The following is a 23,513-nucleotide window of genomic DNA, read 5'->3' on the forward strand; positions in this document are numbered from 1 at the left end:
CTCAGTTCAAGCAAGCAGCCATCAAAATCAATGGAAATAATGGATAAAAATTTTGGATCATCAAGTGTAAAACCCTTCAGAGCCTTGGAGAGTAATTCCTGATGAGAACTTGTGAAGAATTTGTGGGGTTTTGCCTGGTGTCCTAGGAAAATGAGATTTATACAACCACACAGCAGCTTTCCTCCATAATAACCTTAAAGGCTATTTCAACTTTGCTCAAGCTTGACATCAAAGTCCGGAGCCAGAAATGCTACATTTTTGCAGATGATGTAAAAACAGGCAGCAGGGTAGAATATAAAGACCTTCATGTTTTCCCTGGAGAGAAAGGCAGGGAGGGCTCAAAGCCAACAGGGATATCCATCTGGGAGTTCAACCCCATAAGATATATGTTGGGAAATGGCTTTGTTACTGGCATTGCACAGCTCCCTGCTGGCCTTGGTGCCCCCAAAGCACTATCTCCTACAGAACCAAAGGCAGCACTTAAGTTGATGTAGGTAGAAGAGCAAGAACCCAAGCAAACCCTGGGAGATACCCAACTTTACCTCGACTGGCACGTCCCATGCACATGTTGTCTGGCGTTACCACTTCTTGCTTGATCGTGAAGTAGTCTGTCTGCAGGGAGTCTGTCTGCACTGGGTCACGCAGGATGACCGAGGGATAGTCGTTCTCGTACTTGAGGGACAGGAGCTCTTCCGAGCTGATGGGATGGAGGGTCTGGTAGGACTCTGTGATGAAGCTGGGCTCGGAGAACTCGGAGGGAGGCACGCACTGTGCGTGCTCGATGCCATAACCTGTCGGCAGAACGGGACCATCAGAAAGCAACCCAAACACAAACAGCTCAAAGAAACTAGAGCATTGCTCACTCCCTCTCCAGTCTCCCACAGCACAGAGAGATTTGAGGTCTGCAGTGCAAGAGGAGACTGCCTTTGGATATAAAATACCTGGCACAATTGGGCACTAATTTTGAGTAAGGTTTCTAAAAGCTGCAGAGAGATGGTGTCTTATAATTGCACCAATTTACAAAAATAAGACATCCTCAACCGCCATCAATGTGCATTACGCCAAACTCCTCTCAAGCAAGCTGCTGTGGGAAAAAGCTGGAAAATCATGAAGAGCATAGTCTCAGCAAAGGAGATCTAGGGCAAAGAAGTTCAATTGATGACTGTAATAGATAAGTCACTTCCACAGTCACCTCTCCTCACTGGCCAGAGCCTGGAATTCCAGTTCATTAAATATATCACAGATTTCAAATGCCCTTAAAGAATATCTCCAAACCAATGGCAATGGGAAGCACAGGACTCCAGATTGATGACTTATCGCTTTCCTTGCTAGGCTCCTACCTAGCAATCCAGAATTAAGCCTTCTTCCCCCATTCCCTCCCTTTTTTAATATGTTTTTAAAAATTCCCAATGTTCTGGAGTGTTGAGGTCACTTTTCAGGTCTGCTGAGCTACAGTTCCAAACAAATAGTGCTTGTAAAGTCAGATTATAGCATCTCAAGGCAGTCACCAAAAACACTACAAAAGACAAAATTACACGCTTTGCATGCTCTGCCACAACAGAGCAACAACTGCATGGTGCAGTCCTTGTGATGCAGACAAATCTCTAATAGGTGGCACTTTCATGCCTGGAAGCACCAGAATGATACTGATAATTGAGACTTACTAATGAAGTAGTCTGAAGTATAGCGGGATTCTGGATATGTTGTATTCACTCCATTTGCTGGGTACGGTTTTACCTCTTCTGCAAAGAGGAAAGGAAGGAAATGTCACATGTCCATAGACATATTGTGCTTCGCAAGACTTGCTGTAATACAGAGAGGTCTGAACTTCCTAAAATGCTCCTCTCTGGGTTAAACTGGGACGTTCAAAGGAACAGAAATGATTTAGGAGCTGAAATCCCACTGAAACAAGCGCTTGATGCACTTGGGTTCCTTTGGGAATTCTTGCTGCAGGCATGCCCAAATTTAAACAAAACAAAACCAAACAAAACAGCAACAACTTTCTCAATCAGAGGCTCCAGGTTGTTCTGAAATACTAGTTGCATAATTTCCTTGCTTGCCTTAATTTTTGTCATCTTTCATTCTCTTGAGGATTGCTTATCACACTTACATGTGTGAGCTCGTGAAAAAAACTCCACCACACAAGGACAGTTGTTTTCCTGAAGAAGCCCCTATTTTTAGACCAGCAGTAGGTGTGTGCAAGCGAGTGGGTACTGCATACCAAAACCAGCTCATACAACCCCAAATTAATGCTAATTCCCAGCCTACACAGCACCTTTTACCTTGCACCTGATGCGGGCAGAAGATTCCATGCTCAAAAAAGCTTTGTCGCACTGTCTATCACCCAATTCCTGACAGAGACTCCACCGTGTATATACAGGCAGCACACAAAATTTTAGCCTTTCTATAGGCATAATTCACTGAGAAAGAGCACATATCACACCAGAGCATGGATTCTCTGCTTTCCATTGCTTTTTCCAAGCACTCTGGTACTCCTAGGCTTGGCGCTGAGTTTACTTTCCCATGTAAAAGCCACATTGCTCCTACCCTGACCAGTTTTTCCATTAACACCTTACTCATTCCAGCATGGCATGTGGGCAGAGATACCGGCATGGGAGATTTTATTTTCTTTGCAGAGGGTAACCAAAATAAAAAACACACAGACAACTCCGGGTTATGTTTATTTCTGCTAAGGCTAAAGAGAAGCGAACCGAAGATAACGCATGTTCGCTTGCGAGGAGCCTAATTTTGGCCCTCTCTCCTGGGGATTGCAGGGTGGAAAATATTCTCTAACAAAAGGAGGTTTTGTGCAAACAGAGAGACCTAATGAGAAATGCTCTTTTCCTCTCCCCACGGTGTCTGCCAAGGGGCAGGGTGGGTGACCACAGAGAAAGAGAGAGACCTTCAGCTATGCTTACAGTCAAGTGGAGGGCACTGCTGACTGCTGGTAACTGAAGAGGTTATTTTAGGAAGAAATTTGGAAAAATATGCCTGAAAATATCCAAATCCATGCAGGGAAAAGTCACCCATCTGCTGCCATTTTTAAACCCTGAGCAGCCTGTGGTACATGAGTCACTCTCAGAAAGTGCTCACAAGGGAAGCATGTTAGCTGAAGGGACAGCAAGGTCACAGCCTGTCCCAGCATGACCTGATGCTGGTGGTCGCACCACTACAGGTAAAGCCAAACATCTGGGGCTTAACCACCACTCCCAGCATCAACACCGCCGAGCGATGATGGTGGGTGGCTGCCCGGGAAGACGGAAGAGATGGGGACTGGCCAGCTGGACCCTGCCTCCATGGTTGAGCCAGGGGAAATCTTGATCTCTTCACACTTCACATCCGCAGCTGCCAAGTGGAGACAACCATCTTCTCTTGTGTGGAGAGAGATGTGGCAGGGACAATTTTGCACGTTATGTTTGTACAGCACGAGCACAACAGAACCCAGACTTTGTCAGGGGTTTGGAGATGTACTACCAGTAAAATGAATCCCATGACTTACAGAGAACAGAAATTAGTCCTTGGGGTGAGGCTGGTAATTTCTTGAAGCTCTTCTTAGTTACTCTCCAAATACTTCACAGATATTGCCCTTCTGGGAAATGTGTTAAGAACCCTCCATAGAAGCTAAGGCTCAGATAGCTTATGCAAGAAATGACAAAGTCACCAGTAAAACTGAACACAGAATGGAGATTTCTTGGTTCCCAGGGCTATGCCGACAGTGTTGAGACAAAGAAATTCAGCTTTATTCTTTTTCATCCTTTTGGAAGAAAAGCTGCAACAGGCACAAAGATTTTCAGCTTATTTGTAAAAGTTCCTCTCTGTCTCAGGCCTTTTGCACCCTCGTGACTGCTGCATCCTAACACCCGCATGTGTCAATGCTATAAGGAAACAAGATCCCTACTTTACTGTGAAACTACAGCACCAAGTTCATCTCCATGCCTTGGGGAATCTGCAGGAAGAAGCAAACCCAGCTCTGATGCCTCAGTCAATATCCGCGGTACATCACACCCCTCTCCAGCAGGTTACAGCCCGAACAAATGAAGAAGGGTTGTGGGAAGGCATAGCTACGTTACAAGCAATGGCTTATAGCAAAGAGAAATTGGACTGACCACAATGTTTTGCTTTGTTTGGTTAAGTTGCTTGCTGTTGATATAAGCACTCAATAAAAATTATGCAAAACAAGAAGCACAGAACAGACATAAAGAGCAGAAAAACAGCCTGTCATACACAGACCCTGGGAAGAGCCATGTTTACCTTTTGCAAACCACAGGTAGCAGTAAAATTAGTAATCGGCAATTAACATCCATTTGTCAATGGTTTCCTGGAAGGCATAACTTTGCTCCCCCTCCCCTTCCTGCCACCAGTACAGGCCTGCTGACAAGCACGCAGGGTCAGTATGACAGCACAAGGGATATTCCAGGAAAGCAAATAACTCTGCACAAAAAGGAGCTAGAGAAAGAACCCAGATTTGCTGCTGCTCCTGCTCGTGGCTCAGTTAAAGGTGTTAAGCTCTTCATCTGCTCTTTCGAAACTATCCCAGGTTAAGTGTTGCTTGAGCATCCAGACACTATGAAAATGGACACCCAAAATCAATGTGTATGTCCCCAATCAATGAAAATTAATGCCTATGAATGCTGTCATGCAGGGACTGGCAGAAATGGCTTCTCCTGTGGGCAACACAGCCACTCAACAGAATGCCATTACACCTTTTGGGACACGAAACAAAGAAAAGCAGCCTCCAATTACAACTGGGAAATTAGGGTGGGATTTTGGTGGTATTGTTGTACCCAGTTCTACCAGAGGAAGTAGTAAAATTCACAACAGGAGCTGAACGAGCTGAGGAAGAATGCTTTGGAAAATCCCACCATCGTTTCCAGGCAGGCAAAGCGTCCCTGCCCACTGTGCATTCCTGCCAAGCGGCCAGTGCAAACACCCTTCCTCTTTTCCAGCAGTGCCAGGATTTGCATTGCCCACTACTGGTTGGGATGCCCATTTGAAATCCCACCGGAAAGCTGGGCTTTGACAGCTCCTTTTATTGGGATTAAAGCCCAAGGTGAACACCTCATTGCTGAGCCAGACTGTGAGCCAAGGTCTTTGGAAAGGCCCAAAACCAGGCTAGGTTAGCCAGGATGGCATCAGCCAGTCACCCTGGAGCCTCCAGGACTCACCTTTCTGCAAGATCTCCAGATGTTCCCAAAGGATATCTCCCACAAAGTCAGGCGCTAGCTCCAGGAAGCACTCCTTGCCCAGGGCGCAGAGGGCAGCTCCGTTCATGCAGAACTTCTGGAAATCCACTCCCTTCAGGCTAAATTCGTTCACCGCCCACATCACCCAGTCCCGCACGTGTGTCTCCGTCCACTGCTGGGGATCTGCAGCAAGGGGTTGTAGAAGAGATCCATTAATGAGCAACTACAAGCCATTTCCCCAGGAAAACAAGACAGAAACTGTGCTACAGCTGCACTGCACTTGCACAGCCTCATCCCATAGAGATTGGCAGTCCACTGGCATAAGGGTAAAACATGGTGGAGGAACACCATACCTACAGTTTGGATCAGCCCTACTGCAGACATATTTCATGCAAGGAATGAGCTTTGGATTTGTTTGGGACTTTTAAAAATTCCACCAGTTCTCTGACCCCTTCTACCACCCATTTCTCCATTTTGCTTGGTTTCTCCCTGTCACCAGCCTCTGGTAAAGGGTTCCTGCTGTTTCTCCATATAGTGGAGATGACTAGCAAACAGAAGTCCTGGAGCTGCCTCCAAAGGAGCAGGTCGCCAAAGTTGCAAGAGCAGTCATCCAGCAGAAGTTAGCAGGACAGACAGGCACAATCTGTCAGACAGGTGTAGTCTGCAAGTGGTACTGAAAGGTTTTGCCTATATGTCCAGATTTTTTCCAGCTGAAGCTGCCAAGAAACAAGGCAATACCACATGAAGAGAATCAACAAAAGAGATGGCAGATGTGGAGACGGGCAGCCTGGCAGGAGGACACAATCTCTGTGGCTACCATGGTTGCTCATTGGGAAACCATGTCTTACCTTTGGGGATTCCCAGCCGCTGTTGCTCTTTTGCGAAGCCACTGAAGGTGGCTTTCAATGCCTGAGACATCATTTCTTTGCTGCTAGGAGTTAATAAAGGCACATCCGCACATTCCATATCTGAAAGAAGCAGGAGAGAAAAATGGCCATAAGGACATGGAACTGGGAAAGACGACAGGAGTCGTGCTGGCTGTTGAATTGTCCGAGAAACAGAGAAATCTTTTTTTCTTCTGAAATTTTCACACCCAGACCCTCTAGCCCTACACCTAAACCCTGCAAGTCCATGAGCAGGCTTCTGAAATACAAGAAGAATAATCTTGTGCTTCTAACAAGCCTCTACTTAAAGGGTATAAACAAGCCATGTCTGGTAAGCTAGGTTACAGGGTGCACATGGTCTCCCTACAAGCCAACCATGAATGTGCTACTGGAAATTCGACGGTGATATCAAAGACCTTTCCAGACTTCTAGCCTGCTGGGCTTCATCACCCCAGTTGGTGTCTGGAGCCTGGGAGATAGCTGAGCAGCTCCAGACGCCGATGAAAGTAGAGAGTCCCACACCAGGGTGAGCAAGAAAGCAAGGAGAAAAGCATCTCTGAATTACCGCTCCACCTCTGGGCATCCTGATCCAACAAAAAGCAAAAGGAAAAAATTAATTTTAAAGAATCACGGGCAATCCTGGAAAAAGTAAGCTGACAGCAGGCTGAGGCAGGATGAAGAACCAGCAGAAAACCCATTTGAGGAGGAAGGGAAAACAAAGAGCTGGAAAATCCCACATTAGCACGGAGTTACATCATGCGCAGCCAGTCCGTAGCACGGAGCGACGCGATTCGGGGTGAGTCACTGAACAATGCTCAGCCACCCCCATGGGAGAGCGCGGGGCCAAGCCAAGAGCCGGGCCTTGCAGTAAGCCCTGATGAGAAGCAAAGCTCTTCCTGTCTTTCTTTTTTTTTTTCTTCTTCTAATTTATTTGGAAGCAGGCGGATATTTGTAGCCAAAGAGTTTCATAAACAAAAGCAACCATTTAAAAAAAACCCTCCTCGATCTGAATAAAGGTTTGGCTCTTTTTCATATATTTTAAGCATTCCTGAAAAACATCTTTCATAGAGAAGGAAAGCCTCATCCAACCACCATCTCAAACAACTGAACTTTATCGGTCTCATATGTAAATCTTCCACCTGAGGCTGGTTGAGCACTGTAGCCTATTGGAAATTTTTCAATGAAAACTGTTCTCAGTGCAAAAATGACATCACGCGCAAGCTCTTTTGTTGTTTTCATGAATGTCTGGATGTAGACATCAAAAATCAAAGAATTCTCTGTTTTGTGGAAACCCCAGCCACCTTGGCTTACCATCGCTCTAAGTTAATTTAAGCTCTGATTTAATAAGCCATTATACCTGCAAAATACTGGCAAGTGCTTGTTTCAAGCAGCATTGAGCGCATCCCTAACGCAATGGTGAGTCAGGGTGGGAGACAGCACTGCAGCCGCCGAGCATGGGCAGCCCAGTGCAACAAAGCTGCTTTCCAGTCTGACCCAGTCTGGGCTTCCTGCTCCACTCAGGTACCTCCACAGCCAAACTCACAGGCATCATTTAAAGTCCAAACAACACAATGTTGGGGTTTTTTTGCAAGTGGGAATCCAGGAGTTGGGTCAATAAGCATCCACATGCAGCTCTGTAGCACAAGGTAAGGGTGAGCACGCTGCAAAGCATCCCTAAATCATCAGCTGGATGCGCCAAATGCAATTCCACCGCCAAGCCAGAGCAGCTTTTCTGTCTCCATCTTTGCACATTCCACCTACCGTTCCCAACTAAAAGACATGCAAAATGTCACCCCCTCTATTTGCAGCTCCCTCTAACGTTAGTCACCAAGGCACTCCAGTAATGATTTGCTCAGGTAGGACTAGCAAAATTCCTGAACTGAGCCTCTCGGGACTCAATTCCTCCCCCTAACCCCACCACATAAATCAAATCACTGTGTGCCGGCCACAGTGGAAGTATCAGGACCTTCAAAAGCAAATAATACATTCAAAGGCTATTTGGCAAATTACACTTCATTATTTACTGGATTTGGCTGGAGAGGGCACGGAAAAATGAGCAGCCACCCTCGCTATCTCTGTTCTCCATCTGCTGCGTTGAGATAACACTGGGAGAAAGTGGTTCAGTGCCCCTTTCCCTTCATCCTCATGTTACATTTTAATGCTTTGCTTTCTGTGCTCTGTGGTTACAGGGACCACCCAGGAATCCGCTCCCCTCCGCTGGCTGGTTAAACGGCAGTTCACTGCTCCCGGGTGCTATGGGAAGATGAGTCAGAGTTAGGCTAAGAAAACATTTCTAACCCCAATTTTTACACTGAATCACTCGTGAAAACCTGTGTGGAGATGACTTCCTTAGGCAAGACACGAAGAGCAACAGGGCAAGGTGAGGTGTGTGCAAAATTGTATTTTTATCTCTGCAATACAAGTGAGTACCTATCACCGTTCGCCCGTTTTCTCCTGCAGGATTCATGGGGTTGGGTTTGCACATACCCAGAGAATCAATTTTTCAGTAGCAGAGGATAAGGTTTCGGTTTAGTAAGGTGAACACTGAGCTCTGCACAAACAACACGTCAAAACAGGGAAGACTTAAAAGTGATTCCCAGGGAGAGGTCATCAGAGAAGCAAACAGCCTATTTTCAAATTTAAAAAAAAAAAAATTAAAAAGCAAAGTGTCAGAAGAGGTTTTCTATTTAAACACCAAAATAAACCAAAAAGTGCATTTCAAGGCTTCTCCTTCAAAATACCTTGTACTGGGCAGATTTAGGATTGAAACATCATGTACTTTTTTCCTGTTAGATTGTAGCTACTAGTTAAAAGTTCTTCAGAAGACAAAACAGCCAAAAAGCCCCAAGCCTGCAAACGCTTGCAGAAGCCTTATTTTAGTCAGCAGTGTCCCACATCCATACAACAGCTCACACGTGTAAAACTAAATGTGCTTGTAAAGCTCTGCATATCTGTTTGTGGACAAGTCTTAGCCGTGTGATCTGAAAGAGACGGGGGGGACAGACAGTTTTTAATCAAAAATCTGCCTCTGTGGGTTCTGAGATACTGAATTTACTTAAGTATCATTTTCTTTGTTAATCCCTGCATGTCCAGTGAGCACGATGGGCTTTACCTGGCCAGCCTGATGCAACTTTGCTGGGTGCAGGGGAGTTACTTCCCAGGGAGGAGAACCAAGCCCTGGTGATGTCCTCCAGCACCCGCAGGCAAGTCCTTCACCTTCAGTTTGGGATACCTAAAGGTCAGAGCCAAGTAGAATTTCAGTAACAAAAGCAACTCAGGCTTAGCTCCCCCGGTTTCGGCTTTCACTGCCATCTGAAACCTGTTTCCAAGATTTTAATCAAATCTTGCACAAATAAAATGTCTCCTTTTGTGTACCTCCTGCTGTCCACAAAGTACACACACGCATGCATGCATGCACACACACGGGCTCTGAAGAAATGTATGGGAAGGAGCATTAGCCAGCACCAAACCAGCTGTTACACCTAAGCTCAGTTTAGAAATTTCGGGGTTTTAATCTGAAAAGCAAGCACAGCAGCGGGGGCCAGGCGACCACTGCGTTGCATCCCAGACTCGGTTTGCTGTATCATTTTTATGACGCCCATTAAAGCCTCATCGACACGGCTGCCACGTGCAGTTTGCTGCCTAGATGCCATGTCCTCCACTTGCTGCCACTGCACTGACAGGGAACTGCATTTGATTTTCCTCCTGGGAGACCAGGCAGGGTGTGTTATGGTTTGATTTTTAAACACTAACAGGAGTTGCAGTCGCTCTGGAAAATTATGTCACCAGCATCTCCAGCATCTGTAGAGCAGAGATAAGTAATTTGCCCTGCGCGGTGGGAAGGCAGAGAGGGACATCTATTCATCTGGCTGCAGCTTTCCAAAGCAAGGAGGGATCTGGGGGCCCGGTTTGAGACCCCGGAGGCTTCTCAAAACCAGACCTCTATTTTTCCTCCAGCCCCTGACATCCCTGGGGACAGGACTTAAGAAAGACAAGAGGATGATAACAACCCCGATACTGCTGAGAGCCAGTGTGGCATCCCTATATGGGTTTCATGCTAAGGGGGATCTGCCCAAAACCCACCACCCCACTTTTGCTAGGTGTTGCAACAACAGGCGTGGAGCCTGAGAGAAAACCAGCAAGCAAACGGACAAAGAGGCCAAGATCACCGAGTTCATCTCCTAGCCAAATTCCCACTCTGCTCTCACCAGGCTCCGCATGTATAAACTATTTCTATGTATCTGATCTTTTTAAAGGACTACGATTTACAAACTTTAGGGATTTTGACCTTAAAACGCAAGCAACTCTGCTGCACGCCAAAGCATTAGCATCTGATTGCATAAGCAAAATAAATGGCAGTAAAGGAAAAAAAGATGCTCTTAGCAGGAGGATGGGAGCAAAGTCATTTTTCACCCGAGTTTCCACTCAGGGTCAATGCCTCTTTAAAGCTCCCCTCGGCCACTCACTTTTTTTCCCATCAAAAGCTCCAGTGTGTCCTTGTCTGGTCCCTGCTATTTTACCCAGTAGCCTGCGTGTAAATGGATGTACGGCAGGTCAGAGTGGAGCCAGCTGACCCAGCGGCCTCCTCCTGCCCTTGCTCTGATGGATGGACACCAAGGTCAGGAACCCAAGGCGCTGTTGTCTCAGGTAAAAGCCCGCTCACTGTCCAGCCTCCTTGTCCTCCCCTTCCCAGGCCTGAGACTAACCCCGCAGTTTGCTGATACCGTGAGGATTTCGGGCCCTTTGGTGGCTTGAAAGAGGCATGGGGACAAGTTTGGGAGAAGATGTGTGTTGGTTTCAAACCAGACCATTTGCAGAGAGTCCAGAAAAAACAACTCTCAAAGACTGTGCATCCAAGGACTGCAAGAATTTGTGCCGGTCTCCCTCAAAAGACCTCAGTCCTTGAGACCTGAGCTAGCTGAGATCCTCCTCTGAGCCCCCATGCATGACACCCCGCCTCGAGGTGTCCACGGTGCAGGCCATCCCCCTACCCTGGATGTCTGTGATGGAGCAGGAGGAGTTTCTCAGAGGCAACATGGGTTTGCTCTACCTTCTTCCCACACGCCCACGGTGAGCCCATGACCACCAAGCCCCAAGACTCCCCATCTCCAGCCCACACCAAGCCCAATGCTACCCCAGCTCATCCCCCCCTGCCGTGCCGAGCCCCCTCCATCCCAGCCTTCACGAGGACCAAAACTAGGGCAGAGTTAGTGATGGGGGAAGCTGAAACACAGAAAATTTCCCAACGTCCCCCAGCTGGCAGGGTTCAGCAGCCGAGAAACCTTTCTGAGCATAAGAGGAGGCTGGGGAGAGGGGGGCCAGGAGCCGAGACCCTTCCCACGCTCCCCGACAAAGCAGCCCGGGCACCATGGAGGCATCATCTCCCCATCTCAGGTTTCCACCACCACCACCAGCCACCTCCACTCCCCCCGGGGCAGCTTTGCCTTTCCCAGGTGCCCCCAGCTCTGGAGCGGGGACGCCCAGGCTAATAACCCCAGCTGAGCCCCCTGTTATTTAGGCAGGATTAGGCAAAAATTTGTTTGCACTTTTGAACTGTTTTCACAAGCGTTGCCTCTCACTCCCACGCAGGAAGCAGGAGAGGAGCCGGCCTGTTCCAATTAGGGCTCCTTGGACCGAAAGGGCAGCAAAATTCAGCAGGGGGAAAGGGAGAGTGGGACAGAAAGCCAGAAAAGAGGGAACAGAGGGAAATCTGGGAAGCAAGGATGGATGGGGAGAAGGGGTGAGCACAGGGAGAGGCCTTTGCTGGGGATGCGGGGATGAGATGGGAGGAGAGAGGCAGAGGACCAGGCAATAGAGAGGGGAGATTTGGTTCTCGCCAGAGACCAGCCCTGCTTCCCTCTGCAAGGAATGGCACAAAAGGCACAGACATTTGCTATTTTAATTTAAAATAAATATATTACTTTTAAAAAAAAAAGAAAAAGAAAAAGAAGTCGGGTTTTTTTTTCTCCTTCAAGCAGTGAAAAATAAATACTCTAAGATGAAAGCTGGGCTTCAAGAGAAAAACAAGAGAGGAAACCGAAAGCCCACACTGCTTAGCGCTGCAGAAAGCACAACAAAGCCCGCTTTCTTCCGGCATTCAGCAGCTTTCTTATGGAGATGTGGTGTGTCATGGGGGCGAGCTCTTCCCCTAAATAAAGGGCCTGAAAACTGTCTTCCCTAAATGCAGATAAAAGCATTTCTTCCAAGTTTGCACTCTCAGCACTTAGAGCATCACAGGGAGCGAGGAGGGGAAAGGTTAAGACAAGGGTGAGATGCCAGGATGCTCTGCTAGGCCTCAGGTGTTGGGGTAAATTGCTTCACCTCTCTGTAAAATGGAGACACCCTCGCTTGGGTGCAAACTCGCTAGAAGAGAGTGCTCGGGGGAGACGTGCCCATGAGGAAAACTGGACACAGAGCAACCAAAAGGTGAGGGAGGGTTTGTTTTGGCTCTGGGTATCTTGCAGCTGGTGAGGAACCAGGCAGCAGCACCGGCAGGTGAAAGGATGCTTCACCCACTATCCCAGTGCTATCAAAGTCACAGGCTTCGCCTTCCAAGCCTGCCTGCTGCCCTTGTTCAGGCTCCTTTCCACTCCCCCCCTCTCTCTCTCCCCGACAGCTTTATAACGTGGGTGTTGGATGGAGATCCTGGGAAAGCGGCATCCCCTGCAGTCCCAGGAGCTCGCAGGGGAACAGCAGCCTGGTGGTCAGCTCACTCGGTCCTCCCTGGTTTTTGTGGGGGAGAGGAAGGAAAGACGTGCTAGAGAAACCCCTGGACTGAAGCTAAGCAAAACCACAGGGCTTCAGTCAACGCTCGCTGCAATTACGGGAAAGTTTCCCCAGCCTCAGCAGGCAGGGCCAGAACCTACGGTTCAGCTTCCTGCAGCAACGTGAAGCGGGGCTTCCCTCGGTCGAGGGCTTCACTCCGTCCTCCCCATTTCAGCTGCTGGAAGGAGCACAGATGGATAAAAGCAAGCACCAGGGAGATGTGGCCACCTCTGAGGATGGGGAACGCGGCCACAGTTTAACAATGCTCGTCAAAACTGTGCAAAGCAGTCAGCAAAAAGATTTTTCCATCAAGATGAAGCAACAGCAGAGGTTAGGCTGTGCTACGAGGCCGGCATGGTTTAGCTCCAGCACTGCCATTAACAGAACACAAGTACCCCCCACAAAGGCAAACACTCGTGAATCTCGTGAATCAGCTTCGAAATGGCTTCTGTCGCTTTAAATTTAACAGCGTCGCAACTAAAAACTTGTGCAAACCTCTTCCGAACCCGCCGGCCTGACGGCAGAGTCCGGGGTTAATTAAACCCGTGCAAAACCCGAGCGGAGGCTGAGCTCACAGGTCACTGCTCTGGAGATAACCAGACACGGAGGTTGCAGCCAACGCAGAGGCAGCGAGGAACAACCTCCACGTGCCCAAACCACTCCTGCTCGGGACTCGAAGCCTCTTCCCGCAGCGGTCAGGCCCTTATGGCCCTTCACCCTCCCGCTTTCCCAATCGAATATCACATGAGCTGGGGCGTCCCCTCTGAAGATAGGATTAGCATCTCACTTTCAGGCTTGTTTGCCTCTGATCCTTCCTAGCAGGGCTGGGAGGACACTCCCTGCCTCACGCAAACCTGAGACACGCTTCCCCTGTGATAATTCGCTCTAATCCCCGCTAACTGCACTGCTAAAGAGCTCTAATCCCCATGCACAGGCACACACGCACTAATGGGAGCACGGGGTGGGCTCAGCAAAGCCTGTAATGGACACCCAGCCCCTACTGAAAGGAGGTCAAGTGTAAATAGCAAGTCCAGGTCATGCCCGTGTCAGCTGCCCCGCATCAGTGCTCCAGCTCCGGGAGATGCTCCTCTGCAAACAAGCAGCTAAAACCTGGCTCCTCACACCCCAAGTCCCAGCAGTGAAAATTGCTCAACAGCAATGAGAAAAAAAGGGAAAACCTCCAAAACCCCAGCGATCCCCACTGAACAAACAACTAGATATTCATTTGCTTCTTGGAAGGGTGCCCGAGGTATTCAAATGGCTCACGCCTGGGACCAGAAGCCTCTTGAAATTCCTCGCTCTCTTCGGGCTGGGCTAAGAGCCCTGCAAGGCCAGCCGTGCTGGCTTCACCGCCCTGGAGGTTTCTACAGCCACAAGAGCACGGCCTGAGCCCTCCCAAAGCAAACCCACGGCCGGGCTCTGGCAGTCCGCGGAGGTGACAGTGGTCCAGGTCATCCACACCCAGCGCTTCCCACCATCCGCGAGAACACACATTTCTTTCCAGCCAGCTTAAAACCAGGACTTCTGCTGTTCTCACCTCAAATCTCTGGCTGACGATTCCATTTCTGGCATCTTCAATGAAGAAGTGATGCGACTGGAGGATTTGTCCGAAGAGAAGGATGCATCTGAGTACCCTGACATAGATTTACCCTGGGCTGCGAAAGCACGCACAGGATGCTACAAGGTACTACTGTAATCACACCCAAGCAGTTCAGACTGAGCATTTCTCTATGCAAACAAGCCCCCACTCTCTCCTCCAGACATTAATCTCCCTCTCCTTCATCATCCAGGGATAGGGACAAACACGCAATGGGGATTCAGCTCCAATGCCTCCAGCTGCTTGCTCCGGGGAACGATGGGGCTGCCAAACCACACGTGATAATCTCCCAGAAAAGGGAGAGCAGAGATTTTGCAAGGCCGGGTTGAGGTTAATCGGCAGTGCATCGTGCGAGGAAGATGCTGTCAGGATCGGAAGTGTGAAAAGAGAAGGCTGAGATCTCTTGGCAGGGCTGTCCCCTCGCAGCAGGGCTAAGGGCCAAGGAAACTTCCCTCATGTTGAGCTCTTTCATCACCCCACAAAGAGATCCCAACCCCTCTAACTCAGCTCAAACACACCTCAATGCCAACACATTTTGTAAGCAGCTACACATGACCTCACAGCTCGGGATGGTTTCCTTGCATACCCACGGCCACGTGAAATGACTCCATGCCCAGAATGAAAAACCAATTATTTGCGCTGCCCATCACCACGATATGACACGCTTCTGATGTAGACAGAATCCACAGATGTCCCTGCTGCTGGAAGCCCACTGGTCCTAAAAAGGAGCTTCAATTATCCTTGCCTCAGGAAGGGATTAGACATGCAGATGCTCAGTCAAACGCCTCCAATCTGTCTGTCCCAAGGAATTCCCCAACCTTCACTTGATATTCAGCCCAAGTCCTGCATAAACTGATCTCTCTGTGTCCTGGCCTTAGCCCTTGCCCCCAGGCTGAGTCAATGCCACGTCATGCCAGACACGAGGGTACCACATGGCAGGACACAGCCTGAAGTGCCCTCAAGCTAGGATGATGTTCAACCCCCAAAATACCTCCTTCCACATCAAAGTCGCTCTCCTCCACTCACCAGCTCTCTCATTCATAAACCAAGAATGTTTGTTAAAGCTGGAAGGGCTGGACCTGCTGTGGAGACACGTTGGTGATGTCCATACAATAAAAGTGCCTACCGGTCACAAGTGGAAGGTGCTCACAGATATTCCTACAGCATTCCTCAAGCCCAAGACATCTCCACATGATGCAGAGAGCACGAAGCCAGTGATGCAGAAGGGATCGAGCTGATGACGAGGAAGGGAGGCTCGGCAGCTCCGGGTCACCTCCTGAGCACGCAAGCTGCCCCAGGGCGGCAGGGTACGGGGGCGCAGCTTGCCACATTGCTCTGCAGCTGCAGATTCCTGCCGCCCATCCCACCCCCACCTCCGCAGCCTTCCTGGCCAACCCTTCCCTTCAGGGCAACGCCAGCCAGACGTACAGCCAAGCAGGCAAAAAAATGCGGCCGATTGCTCAATGGGAGGGTGCAAGTTGCAGCGTATCACATCCCCCATGGATTGCAGAGGGATTGCTGCCACTGCCTTACCCAGAGAAAGCCCTTCTTCTAATATTAGGCTTTTGATAGCTTTTTTTTTTTTTTTTTCCATACAGCAGGGAGTGTTTCGGCTCTGCCCAGGAAGCACAGGCAGTGCTCGATGAAAAAGGCGAGTGTGTGCAGAGGAGGAGAAGCAGCCCAGGAGCTTTACTCTGTCCTCACCTGGTGACCATCAGGTCCCCATCTCACCACCTCGTCCCTTTCTGCCCAGGGACCTGCCACCACACACACAGACTCCAGGTCTGTCCTCCCTTATCAGGCCAAGCTGTCCAGCTGTCTTTGCAGTTACCAAAGGAGAAGAGGAGAGATTAGGGTATTTAGCTTTGAAATCAAACAAATAATTGCACAGGGTTTTTGCAAACAGATCAGGGTTGGGAGGTCAGAGTGCGGCTGGTAAATCTCAGCACTGTTTGCTCTGACTAAATAATATTAGATCAAGGATAATCAATCATTTTAATCAACAAAATTATTTATAACTCTTTAGAGCAAATAGTCAACTCTGCAAGCAGGTGCCAAGAGATGGCAGGTAGCATAACGATCCACATACCTCTAATTCCCCTGTGCTAGATAGGGATTTTCTTCTTTGCATCACTGGATTTACTGCCACTGAAGACTTGCACTCACAAGTACCCTGACCCCTCCTCTCTGAAGGTATACTTCCTCCCTCTCTGTGGCTCACAAATACACACAACAGGCCCCTGCAGCTGAGATCAAAACCAAAGTAGCTCGCAATAAATATTCACTGCACACTCCAAGCATCTTCCCTATGCTAGCTGCATCTCTCAGCACAGCATCATTTAACAGGAGGGGAGAAAGAACCAACCAAACAGAAGAGGCAAAAGATGCTCAAAGCAAAGGTCCTGCTCTCTTTGCTTTGCTGCCTGAGCCAGCCCCATCTCCGTTCCCCAGGCAGCCCTCAGGGTTGTGACTCCACTAATGCCACCAAATGACACCTCCACAAGCACCATCCACATCCCAGCCCACGAACAAGAGCCACACACGCTCTACAGCCATTGCACATTGAACGTTTCCACCCACCAGCCCCGACACGGGTGCACTTTACACAGCAGCGGATGACCCCAGCAGCCACAAACGGGGGAGGATTTTGCTGGCTGGGCTGAAAGCCGTGCAAGCAAAGGTATTCCTGGGGGAAGGCGAATGAGGGTCAGCTTCACATCAGCCTTGGGGCCAGGAGGGGACAAGGGACAAGGCCATCCCTCGATGCCGCCTGCCAGCCCAACATTGTTTCACCCCCCTGTCCCCAGAGAGTAAACCAAGCTGCTCAGCTCCTCCAGTGATGAAGGCCAGAAAGGGCCCTGGGAGAAACCTGGGAAGCGAAACTCTCCAGCCCGCACCAGAGAGAGTGCCTTAGAAACACCAGTGCCAAACCAACTTCATTTCACAACATCCCAGGAACAATTCTCCTGGTACTATTTATTTTTAAGCAGACAAGGAAACGAAGGCAAAGAACAAGGGGATTTTCCCAAGCACACCAGGCAGCTGAAGACCCCCAAGATTAAGCCTCTTCCATCCCAGGGCAAGCACAGAGCTCCTGGGCTTTGCCCCTTCTGGACTATTCCATGCAACCTCCAGGTTATCAAGCATCCCCATGCATAAGAGCAAGGGTTTTCCCAGTCAGCCCTGGGAAGGTCTTCATTTCCAGCTCCTACTTCGAGGAAACTTCTCGCCAGGGAAGGGACCAGCGCAGAGACTGGGCCAGACAAAGGCCTGGGAAGATGAAGAAGGTGGGAGTGAGCTGGGGAGAGCAGCCAAAGATGAACTGGGCTGCCCCATCAGCTTCAGTCATCCCGATCCCAGAGCCAAGGCTTGTCCAGGATGGGGATTATGTCACCTATTGGGCTCAGCCTGGAGAGACGGGAGAGTGAAGGGCGGGCAGGGATAAATCAGAGCGGCTGGTGGTGCTCAGATTTGCCCAGAGGAAGCCTGAGCTTGGAAACCTCAGCGGAGACTGGGGGGAGAGAGGCTGAGATGCGCGGCCTTCGCATCCACCCCGCGCACAGCATCCGGAAGCTATTAAGGAATTACTGCCTCTCTGGCCCGGAGCCTTCCCCGGCAGAAGTGCCTGGGAGCAGATGGTGAAAGGGCTGATTGAATTCGGCTGCTCAGGCCAAGAGGCTATTAGGAGGAGACGTAAATGGAGGAGGGGGTGGAGGGGGTGTCATTTGGCAACTCAGGAGCCGGGAGCCCTTGCCAGGAACTCTGGGAATCCTCCATCGACCGTAACAAGCTTGGAGGAGCTTCGGCAGGGCTCTGGATGGGCGGCTCAGGGGTGTGAGCCTTCCCACTGCCCTCGGTGGCTCGGCCCCAAGCTCCTGCTGCTTAGGGGCTGGGGAGAAACCGTAAATACACGGGGACCCCAAGCCACAGCCTGGTTCCTCTCCCCAGACATCTTCATCTCAAAAGGCAGCACGGCCACCACGGTGGACGGGCAGCCTTCCAGGGAGGCAGGACGCCTGCAGAGACCTGTGTCCCTGCAGCCACAGCCCCAGGAGCCGTGTGCTCCAGAGCCTTGATCCCGGTTGTACAAAGGAGGTATGAGAGCTGTCAGCTCAGCAGCCCTGCTCACCTACAGGGCCAGCCTTCCTCCCAGAAAAATGCAGGTTTGCAAAGATCCTTGATTCCCAACCTGGTCTAATCCCACCCCATCCCCAGAGCCTGTGGGAAGGCACTGGGCATGGGACCAGACCTCCCAAAGTGCCTTCAAAAGGCAATGGGACTCAAGTGACTCCGGATGGCGAGGAGGTAAGAAAAAAAGGCCAGGGCGAGAGACACACATAGGACGAAAAAAAGCCAACAGGCAAAAAAGGCGTAAATACCATTCACAAGTCACCCACAGTGCCAGCCCTGCTGAAGGTAATGCCAGTGTCCGAGCAAAAACACTGATGAATAACTGAAATTGCCTGGGGATGAAGGAAGGATTTAAATCCCTCCCTGGGAAGTGGGGGAAGAAAAAGGAGGAATGACCCAAAAATCAACACAACCCCAAGCTCTGGGCTCCCCGCCCTGGCAAGACAGCTCCAGCTCCCCACAGCCCTGTGCCCCCAGGGGGACAGGCACCGGTGCCAGGGCCCTCACGCAGCCCTGTCTCCAAATTCATCCCTCTTTTTCCAACGGAGAAAGGTCCGATGAGTCCCCCTGGGCTGCCTTGGCTGACTGCCCCGGCTCCCCGAGGTTGGGAAATCAAGGAGCCTCGTCAGGGCTCTGCCGGAGGGGCCGGCACGGAGCGCTCCATGACCGTAAGGGGATCTTTTCGGAGCAATCTTTTCCGAGACAAGTCATGAGATTATTTCTTGCCTGGAATTTGCTCCCGCGGCTCCCATCAGCCCCGGACTGCTGAGTCAAGAGACCGCCGGGGCTGTGCCCTCCAGATGAGTAAATAAATTGCCACGGGGAGTGGTGGGGCAGCTGAGGGGGGGACGGCGCCCCGGTTCGGCACCGGATGGAAGGAGGGAGGGGACCCGATGACTCCTCGAGCCTTCGGCCGGGGACGCAGCCCGGCTTGGCAGCCAGCTTCACTGCTGCTTTGCAACGCACCGAATTAGTCACCAGATTAGCGAGCGCAGTTACACATGCTGGCACAGAGCTGTTTAAAGGCACACTATCCCTCCCCTTTGCTTTTCTTCTTTTTCTCTGGTTTTTTTTTCCCCCCTTCTTCCTTTTTGGTTTTTTTTTTATTTGAAATTTTTTTTAGGCCTAACTCCAGCTTTCAATGAGTGCTTAGGACCGGCAGCCAGCAAACTCCTGGGGAAGCCGAGGAGGAGGCAGTCCTCAGTCATAGCCTGAAGATGCCAAATGGCTTGGGCTACCAGCAAGGGGGCTGGTCCAGCCCGGGACCAGCTCAGAGCAGGGGCAGCCCCCTGCTCCCTGCCAAGCCCCCTTCCCTCCTCACCCTGTTGACATTACGCTGGTCCAGCGGGCAGCCAGGTCACTCTATAGGATCCATATGGCCCCGGCTGCTCGGGGCTCGGCTGTTTGAAAGCAGGAACGCGCGAGAGTCATCCAGCTCGAAGGCAAAACAGGCGCACGGCCGGGGCCTTTCAAGTTGCAAGCTTTAGAGCCAGCTTCAAATCTGGAGCCGCTTAAAGGGATGGAAACCAGCCCCAGTGACTAACCACCCTGCCGGGTCACGGCTACTGTGACAGCTCCGAAACCCCACTGCTGACGCTGGAAAGCGAAACTTTCCCAGCGCCGCAGAGGCACCGGGCTTCCCAGAACCGGGGACAGCCCTCTGACATCAAGCCCAAATTTCTTCGTATCCCTTCGAAAGGACGGGTCCGGGAAACGCCATGGGGTTGGGGCATGGGATGGGGAGCCACGATGCTGCTACCAGCCTGCCGGACTCATCTGCTGCCTGTGGCTGATGCTGGGGATTGAGTAAATGAGTTTTTCCCCACTTCTGGCTGCAAACGAGGAGGAATTGCATTTGCTGACCTCACGAAGCGGTCTGGAGAGACGGAGCGGTTGGGTAACATGCCTTGAGCATTTTAAAAGAGAAAGCACTTGGCATTGCATTTTAAAACCGCTTCTAACAATAATGTGTAAAAAAAGAAGAAGAAAAAAAAAAAAAGACCCAAATTTCACGTGTTCCACTACATCTTTTTTTAATTTTCCAGTGGAAAAAGCCAGGAGTACTCAGCTTTTGCAAGTTGTTTCTTCTGATGGTTCAGGTTTCGGTAAACAATTTCTCAAAACTAAAAGGTAAAAAAAAAAAAAAACAAAACCAAACCTTGCTGCTTCCAGAACACTGACCAAAATTAAGTGGTTTTGCACAAACACATGCAGACACCTACAAAAAAAAAACTTTCATGTGGGTCAAAAAGCCACATTTTGATTATTGTGATAGATGGTGCTGACGGGGAGGGGGGAAAGCAACAGAAAACAAACCCCAAAGCGCTTCCCAGTGTCTGGCTCCAGTTTCTGGGGTCTACTGGCTGCAACGTCAGTGGCAGCTTTCCCTTAGTCAGCAGTTTTATCCAGAGACCTCCAAGGACATCCCAGGAGAGGCAGCATCCCAGTGGAAATCCCAGCCCAGGACTCCAGCCACCATGAGGACATGCAACCCTCATCCTACTGTGCAAGACACTTGGTTCCTGGAGGGACGCGGGGCTGCGCCATTTGCCTCCCCCACAGCCTAGCTCCCAGCCCAAATCAGTCAACCAGTACACCCAAACTGGAAAACCCAAGAGGCAGATGGGTCCTGGCCTGCCTGGTGCTGTGGAGGAGCCAGAGACATGCAGTATGGCTTAACACAGACCGTAAGAAAACCTAAACACTGCAAGTAAAGGGAGACCTGGAGCACACGGCTCAGGATGCTCCCATGTCCCTGCTGCAGCGTAACGGGGGCACTGTGCCTCAGTTTCCCCTAAAACCAAGTCTCATTAAGCCTTTCTTCAACATCTTTCGGGGTCAGAGGCCTCAAAAGCGTGCTGCATTTAAAAAAAGGCAAAGTCCCACTGGCTGCCTTCTCCTGTGCTCCCCACCAGCCATCTGAAGAATGCCTTGGAATCACGTCAAATATTTGAAATGAGATGGGGGGGCGAGGGGGCACGGGAAGGGGAGAGCTGGGGGAGCCGCTCCACTTTTGACTCAGTGTCTGGCTTCTTTCATCAAACCCACATTCCTACTCATGCCATCACCCTGCGGGAAAGTGCGACAACGTACATAATCCATGTGGAGCCAATTTAAAATCCCCTCCGTGTAAGAAAATGCATTTCGTTCATTAACAAGCTCTGAACGCTTAGCTGGGGTTATGAGCCAGCCTGCAGCTCCACAGCCACCCCAGCCACACGGTCTTCAGCAGGGAAGGTTTCCAATACACAGCCAAGTCCTACAGGAGAGCAATCCTCCCTGCAAACCCACCCAGGGTGCTGGGGGATGCTGAGCCAGCACGGCTGAGCCCACCACACACTTGTTGCAGTCTCAGTAACGCTGGGTTTTCTGCACCAGCCACCTGAGGGGCAGGTCTCTGCCTCTTCTGGCTTTATAGGAAAGGTTTAACTGGAGCAAAAAAAGCTGGAAAGCAGGGGATTGCTGGAGCAGGGGATTGCTGCTGTGTCCAACACCAGCCACAAGATGATGGGGACGGGAATTACAGCCCCAGAACCCGACCAGCTCAGACCCAGACAGAGCCCTGCGACTTTGCACATCCCAATCCACAACGGGGGCTGCCGCCAGCACACAGCAAATAGCTGAGGGCTCACGGTGACCTCTGATCTTCAACTCTCATTCCCAAACCAAAGGGAGCCACAAAAACAAGGGGATTTTCCTCTCTGGGAAAGAAAGCTGCTATTTCTTCCTTGCATTTGTAATATTTTTCTGGCAGGTTATATTTATCCACAGGCTGCATGGCTACAGGAACCAGATGCAGGACTGAATGGCTGCGCTGCATCAGCACAGCATCCTGGCTTCTTGCAAACAACAGGTCCACCTGCACGGTGCACAGAGCAGGTCGCTGGATGGAGGGAGCCCAGGCATCGACAGCAATTTGAGGCACACCAAAAAACTGTGCATGGTCAGCAAGACCAGGGGAGGCGATGGGGAAAAAATGTATCGCCTGCCCAGTCCTGCACGTACAGATATTGCCCAATGACTTGATGCTGTTCACGGGACAGAAGAGCAAACCAGTTCTCAGATTTTTGCCAGTTGAGTGGAAAAAAAAACCAAAAAACCTCAACACAAAAATGTGCAGTTTCATGTCACAGTTCAGAAAGAGGCAAGCAATGGTGGAGAGCTCTGGGTTTGCCCCCCATCTGGGCCTAAATAATCCAAAAGTTACTCTGAGCCACCCACCACATTCAACAAGGGAAGAGAACAACTTAGAGCACTTTTGAATGCAAGCGCCAAGAGCTTTGCCTTCATCTAAAAACACCCAGCCTTGCAGAAGCTCAGGCTTTGCATGCAAACATTTGCAGCCTGTTAATGTTACACGCTTTCAGATCCGGCTGGTGTCTACAATCTAGATATGAAGGCTGAGCCTTTTAACCAAATTACAAACTGAAACCACCCTGATTTATTTTTTTTGCCACCTCTCTGGACCTGACATCAAACTATGTATCCCCTCCGGATGCAGATGTGAGTCCCTCCCTTGCTCAGGGAGATACTCAGGCAGGTAAAGCGACTTGCAGATTTGCACATTTTCACATAATTACCACCAAAGCCTGCAGCAGTCACAGGCACAAATCCTCAAACCTGGGGAAGCTGGGACGAACAGAAGAGAGTTGATCTATAGGCTGGATGTGCAGGGCCATACAGCAGGACTGAAACCAGCTTTGCAAGGGTCGCCTTCGCATCTGAGACCACCAGAGAGCTGTTATCTCTGGAGCCATCTCACAATTTTGCGATCAGCAGGACTCAAGCGGCCCCCCCTCAAATTCCACTGCACCTGGGAAAAATGTAGGAGCTTGTAGGAGAATCAATAAATATTTATTGTTTAACCAGCAGTATTTTGACTGGAGATGTAAGCATGGCCCAATGCCAGCGAAACCAGAGCCTTCTTGGCCAGCGCTGCAAATTTTTTTCTGT

The 23,513-nt window shown here is 50.2% G+C and overlaps 1 protein-coding gene across 2 annotated transcripts in view; it reads right to left on the bottom strand.

Moving 5' to 3' along the window:
* ETS1 (v-ets avian erythroblastosis virus E26 oncogene homolog 1) overlaps positions 1-23,513 on the bottom strand; it is a 73,509-nt gene that overhangs the window by 14,347 nt on the left and 35,649 nt on the right. For both annotated transcript variants that reach the window (XM_010581377.1, XM_010581378.1), the window contains 4 exons: positions 6,032-6,151; positions 5,166-5,366; positions 1,665-1,742; positions 543-791 (listed from right to left, as the gene is read on the bottom strand). In XM_010581377.1, the coding sequence (XP_010579679.1) occupies positions 543-791; positions 1,665-1,742; positions 5,166-5,366; positions 6,032-6,151 (648 nt within the window). The remainder of the gene's footprint in view (positions 1-542; positions 792-1,664; positions 1,743-5,165; positions 5,367-6,031; positions 6,152-23,513) is intronic.

The sequence above is a fragment of the Haliaeetus leucocephalus genome, unplaced genomic scaffold (genome assembly GCF_000737465.1).
Source record: "Haliaeetus leucocephalus isolate CR32 unplaced genomic scaffold, Haliaeetus_leucocephalus-4.0 Scaffold773, whole genome shotgun sequence".
In the NCBI taxonomy this organism is placed as follows: Eukaryota; Metazoa; Chordata; class Aves; order Accipitriformes; family Accipitridae; genus Haliaeetus; species Haliaeetus leucocephalus.